At 42.5% G+C, this 6,000-nt stretch overlaps 1 protein-coding gene across 6 annotated transcripts in view; it reads left to right on the top strand.

The window, feature by feature from the left end:
- The window catches only part of nrg2a (neuregulin 2a), a 124,362-nt gene extending 118,684 nt beyond the window's left edge, over positions 1–5,678 (top strand). For 4 of the 6 annotated variants that reach the window (XM_017698719.2, XM_037546304.1, XM_037546303.1 and 1 more), the window contains exon 11: positions 1,135–5,678. In XM_017698719.2, the coding sequence (XP_017554208.2) occupies positions 1,135–1,849 (715 nt within the window). In that variant the 3' untranslated portion in view covers positions 1,850–5,678. The remainder of the gene's footprint in view (positions 1–1,134) is intronic. The other 2 variants (XM_037546305.1, XM_017698720.2) reach the window with 1 other exon arrangement.
- Positions 5,679–6,000: the final 322 nt, after the last annotated feature.

Below are 6,000 nucleotides of genomic sequence, written 5' to 3' on the forward strand. Positions count from 1 at the left end.
AGAGCTATGCAAGTGGATCATCCATCTGACCACATGTTGCAGTTCACAGCATAAACCCTATAGCGGTCCATAGTGGCACTGCTGATTTTCTTTAATCTTCAGTGGCAGTGGAACTTCTCATTTGCCAGTGAGCCTCTCAGCTACGCACACTCTAATTTTCCTAGTGCGGCAGCAAATGTGGGAGGACATGTTTACATCACAGGGCAACAAACATTGCATCAACTCATACACCGCAGACTTCTTAGAAGAAGTTTTAGTGCTCATCACACGCTAAAAGCTCAAGGCTGATCTCTTAGTAATGTGTGTTTTTGGTGGGGCACTTCTCTTATTTTGTCATGAAAACATTTGACTCACATTGGATGTATCTATTCCATGAAAACCCCTCTTTCCAGCTTTCTCTCTCTCACTTCTGGATCAGTGCAGTGTTGATGTGATTGAGAAGACTCAGGGCTTTTATCCTGAGAGGCCTCAGTATTTCAACCCTAGTGTTAATATTGCAATGTCAATATACATGTTGATATACATACATATACATATTGATTTACATATGTAATTCCATAATTATTTATACGTCATTATATAAAAAAAATACCTAGGCATGTAATGAATAACATTTACAGCAAGATTACATTGTGTATTGGCTATATTTATTATTGAGTACTGTTTGCTTTTGGACTTGTACTGTACTATTTGTACTACACATTATACTATTCATTTTATTGTCAAGAAATTTAAAAATGACTGTCCACAGAAAGATAACTTTGTGTCCAACTGCAGACCCAGAGAGTCAGTTTTAGACCTACAGTTTCAGAGTATGATGTGACTTTAGAGTTGCTGTTGTTGACATCATGATGTTCCTAAATAATACTTGGCCTTTTTGTTGAAAAATGATAAAGAAGAAAATATATTCTTTTCAAACATTTTAAAATAACTGATAATCTCTTTTAGTATGAAGAATTGCTTTCAAGCTAATAATAACTAGCTAACAGTAACCCTAAACCTTAACTATGATGATTAGGGGCCGCAAACTTAAAACAATGCCCTGAATCTGCAGGTGTGGAACTGCTGCTGGCTCTCTGGACCTGTAGATGAATAACATTGATAACGTCATCAAATTATCTGCCCCTCCTGTAGGTACGTGTCGGCTCTGACCACACCGGCCCGTCTGTCTCCAGTGGACTTCCACTACTCACTGCCCCAGCAGGTGCCTACCTTCCAGATCACATCTCCCAACGCCAGCCACGCCGCATCTCTGCCTCCGGCTGCCCGCGCCCCCTACCCCCCACCACAGGAGGAGGAGGACCATCCACTGCTGCTGCGGCGCTACCAGGTTCCCCTGCACGAGGCGCAGCGATACCAGCCCTACCGTCAGCAGCATCAGCAACGGCAGAGCTACCTGCGGGACAGCCCAGGCAGCCTACCGTCCAGCCCACAGCTGCCGGCCCAGGACGAGGAGTACGAGAGCACGCAGGAGTATCCGGCCTCAGCCTCCTCACTGGAGCAACCAAAGAGAAGCGGCCGGCGCAGCTGGCGCAGGTCCAGACTGAACGGGCACGTGGCGCCAAGGGGCTACCGGCCGCCCCGGGACTACGGCTCGCGCAGTTGTCTGTCGGACAGCGGCTCCGAGGAAGAGGAGGAGGAGGAGGGCGAGAGCACGCCCTTCCTCAGCATGCAGAACATGAGTATCCCCGAGCCCTCTACCATCTACAGGCCCGCGCCCCCCGTGGCCTCAGACACGCGGACTCCTCACAGTGCCGCCGGACGCCACGCGGCCCGCTCCAGCACACAGGGCAGCAGCAGCAGCAGACAGACGCACGCGCGCTCCAAACCGGACAGAGCTGCCCACTAAAAGAGAGACAGCCCACCCTACCCTCCCACCCCCACGAAAATGTGTATAACTATAGACCTGCACCTATAAGAAATATTTTTATTTTATATAACTAACAGATATTCTAAACAAATGAAATATTTATTTTCATTTTAGCAAAAAAGTTGTCTACTAGTTATCAGCAAAGACTTTTTTATAGGGAAAACTCTATTTATATGTACATTTTGATTTACAGCATAAAAGAAAAAAAAGACGTGCCAATTTTTTCACAACTTAAAGAAATAGAGTAATATTGTGGTGCCTTTTGCTGTATGCCGATGCCAGAGGGCCAGTGGAGTTTTTTGTAGCCTTTCTTATACGGACGCCTCATTTTTTATACACGTTTACTGTTCTGTTATCTCTTTTTTGGCCTTTTTTTCCTTTCTGTTTTCCAGGTTGTGTTGTTTTGGGAGCTGACCCACCATTTGAGCTGTGACATTGCCCCCTCCCCAACCAATCACACACACGTCATGCAATATAAACCACTCTTAACTAAGGTGTATGTTTACAAGAATATAATTCACACAAATGTTCAATGATTATGTTGCTTTTCTAACAGGAGCTCTAAGACAAATGCAACTGGGGAGGGGGCTTTTTTTCCCTATGAAAAGGGAGAGAAGTGTGTGTGATTTGTGTCCGGATGTCAGACCAAATGTGTGTAGATCTGCCACGCACCACTGCAAGGTATGTGTTCAGAGAGATGGAGAGGCCTAGGAGGGAGTGTGGCTTTTGAGAGTAATGCTGCTGTTGTCTAGCTATCAAATGTTTCACAGTACTATTGGAGCACTATTGGAGCTGTGTTAGTTTTAGCAGGGGAGGTTGTAAATTGTTTTAAGGGATTCAATTGGCCAATTCATGCAGTATAAAGTTGTTTTGTAGATCCCCCCTATTACCAAAGACTGAATGTCATAGCCCAGATGTACGCAACTAGCATTAGGCAACTGGTGCAGCACACAAGCTGTGACCGAAATGGACCCCTTTTCCTTCATTATGCTCTGTAGGGAGAGACGATTTAGTTGACTAATTAACCGCAAAAACTCATGGATCAGTAAATGAATTCAGACACTTCATCAACCTGTATCAGCATTCACCAGTCGCATAAACAAGCCAACATCAATTGCTTGTATGAGCAGAACTTTCTCCTGAAATGATCCCTTTTAAAGAAATGCCATGTCTTACTCTTGAGAAATTGCTGTAGACATCATTTCAGGCTATTTTGACCCATCAGTGTAATTCTACTAGACACAAATCGTAAGTTAAACATTAATGTTCTGTGCTGTTCACAATAGATTGAGAGTGTATTGTGGGTAAACTGTAGTGCCCTCTATATCATTCTGTTTTACAATTGAGACACTTAGATAAGAGTGCTCTAAAACACTATAGGGGTCCATTTCAGTCACACTCTCACTAACAATAACAACACAGATCATGGCCATGTCTGTTAGTTTATTATATTACATTGAGGTCAATCAAACAGGACTACAAATAATGAGGGAGCTCCAGGTTTACCTAGAGACCTTATAGTTAAGTCTGTCCCTCAATGGCTATCTTGGCAATTTCCCTCTACACTTGATTTCAATCACACAAAGTTCCTGTATACTTGAAGGGGGAGAGACCTGTAAACCCAAAAAAACTGCATAAATAATTGAAATGGAGGGTTGTACTTATTATAATACATGAAGTAATACAATAATAATTTCTTCATAAGCTGTAAGTTACCAACCAATCTCCTCCTCTTCTGATGTAATGTCTTTGGTCCAGTAAAATACAGAAGGTAATTCACTCCACAATGATTACTTCTCAGATAAACGACTACAAACATTGGAGATTTTTGCTGGATTAAAAGATCTCATTGATAATCACTTAAGTTATAGTACCTCCCCAGGTAAAACAAATCCGACTCGAATGGGACTTAAGATGACCTAGGTTTGTCACCTTGTGTCAGGTTCATTAGACCCTGAAAGGCAGAAACAGCTTCAAAATTGGCTGACTGTGCAGAGAGATGCCTGGTAGGTGTTGAGGTTTTGGTAAGTGCTTACAGCTGCCTTGATTTCCTTTGCGTTACCTACAGCGTAAGGTTTGTCACTGAAGAGCCTTGTCAATCCAAAGGGGGATATGCAGGGGGAGGGAGGTCTGCAGGCCTGACCTCAGCTGTCAGTACTAATGGATTGCAGCAGATAAGACAGAAATAAAAGCGTTCCATCCATTCAATCCAGCTTAGCCTTCCATTCCCAACCATTCATACTGTTAGTGTGGTGGACAGAGAGCAAGAGAGAGAGAACAAGTGTGAGAGAGGGACAGCCACACAGCGTCTCAGGACTCCTCCCCAAAACCCCAGCCCCATCCCAACCTTCTTCCATCAGGGGTCTAAAGAAAGAGAAGAAGACCCTCAGAGGTTGATAGATGTCACAGCCTCCCTCTCATCTCAGGATGGAGCAGGATCACCTAATTCACACTCACCCTCACGCAAACACAAGACAAATAGCTGTGAAACTTCCGAGGGGTCATGAAAATGCCAAAATATGCAAACTTTCTATTTTGCTCCTGTTCAATGACATTTTTTTTATTTTCTGAAAGAACAATAGTGCATTGTGTGGAAAACTGTGATGCCTGTCATGTGTCTGAGTTTAGTTCCCCTTATATCAGTGAGACCGCCAAACAGTGCAAACTAGCTTTAGGGTAAATGTACTATTATTATTATTATTATTATGATTATTATTATTATTGTAGGAAATCATATAAATATTTTTTTCATATGCAAAAATTATACCAAGCCATGGCTCCGCCTCCATTTTTGAAGCAGTCACTGTTACACGTTCACTGATGGCCGTCACTCTTAGTCCAAACCAATCAAACTGCACACAGCTAATTCTGCATAAGTGAGAGGTCTTCTCTGCCATTCACGACCTGTCACTGTCAGTAGTGTTGCTTGTAGTACACAAATTCATAAGCATTTGTTTTTCAATTGGTCACCATGGGCTAAAAACAAGCCACCGTCAACACATTGCCTCCTCATTTTGGAAGGTAAATATGACTTGTGAGCAGGTCAAAAGTTGAAGGAACACATCACTGGCATAGATAAGCTAACACCAGACCCAATAAATGGAGGAAAATGAAGATGATCTCTAAAAAAGGGCGGCATGTACTTCCACAAGTTGTGATTAATCTAGTTGAAAAGAAAAAAAAAGATAAGCAATTTACTAGCTAGGTCCTAAAACTATTCTATTGCAGTATTGTGATGGCACGAAGGAATAGAGATTTTCTAAAACCAAGACTTTTTGTTTTGTTGTTTTTTTGTTTGTTTGTTTGTTTTCCTTGCACTTTGAAGGCCAGAATCTATTTGTTCCCTGCCCTGGCGTTTTGGATCTTATTTGTATGTTTGAGAAATGCAAAACCAGACAGTGCTTCTCTAGTTAGTTTAAATGTGATATCCCTTTCCCCTTTCCAAACCCCCCTAGACTCTGACCGTTTCTGTTTCTACTGTTCTTCCTTTTGAGTTTTCTCCTCGCTTGAGAAGTTTGAACACCTCTCCTCTGCATGTCCTTGTGGTCAAGGTTAAATGGGTGCATGGTAAACAGCAGCAGATGATCCCCCCAGCCCCCATCCCCCCACCCCCGAGTTGGTGAAAGTGTATTTCATTTACTATTCAGCAATAAAAAAAGAATCTTTTCCCCCATGTCCATTCTTGGAATATGCTAGAAAAAAAGAAATACATGCCAGATTGTCATAGATTGTAAAATAAAAATTGAAAACAACAAACCCACGTCTTCACATGGAAAAATAAATCCTTCTTCGTATCATTTAAACTTTATACGCGCATGTCTGTGTTGTCTTGCTGTGTGTTTGTTCATGGTATGGTGATACTGGTGTTACAGATTTTACTGTCTGTTTGCATTTACAGCAAGAGGGTCATAATAGTGTTGTATGACCCAGTGGCTATACTTTGTCATTTCCAGTGATATGAATCTGTAGTATTTTGCCTTGACCCTTCAAACTACCCCATCTGACTGTAATAACAGCAGGAGGCATCAGTACCAGGCCTGCAGAGACCACTGTCATCAATCCTAAAGGTGGGTAACAAGGCTCGTGGAAGGAAAACAGACCACAAACAAAGTTTTGGGAGCAAAGTGATA

This window comes from Pygocentrus nattereri, chromosome 16, assembly GCF_015220715.1.
Source record: "Pygocentrus nattereri isolate fPygNat1 chromosome 16, fPygNat1.pri, whole genome shotgun sequence".
In the NCBI taxonomy this organism is placed as follows: domain Eukaryota; kingdom Metazoa; phylum Chordata; class Actinopteri; order Characiformes; family Serrasalmidae; genus Pygocentrus; species Pygocentrus nattereri.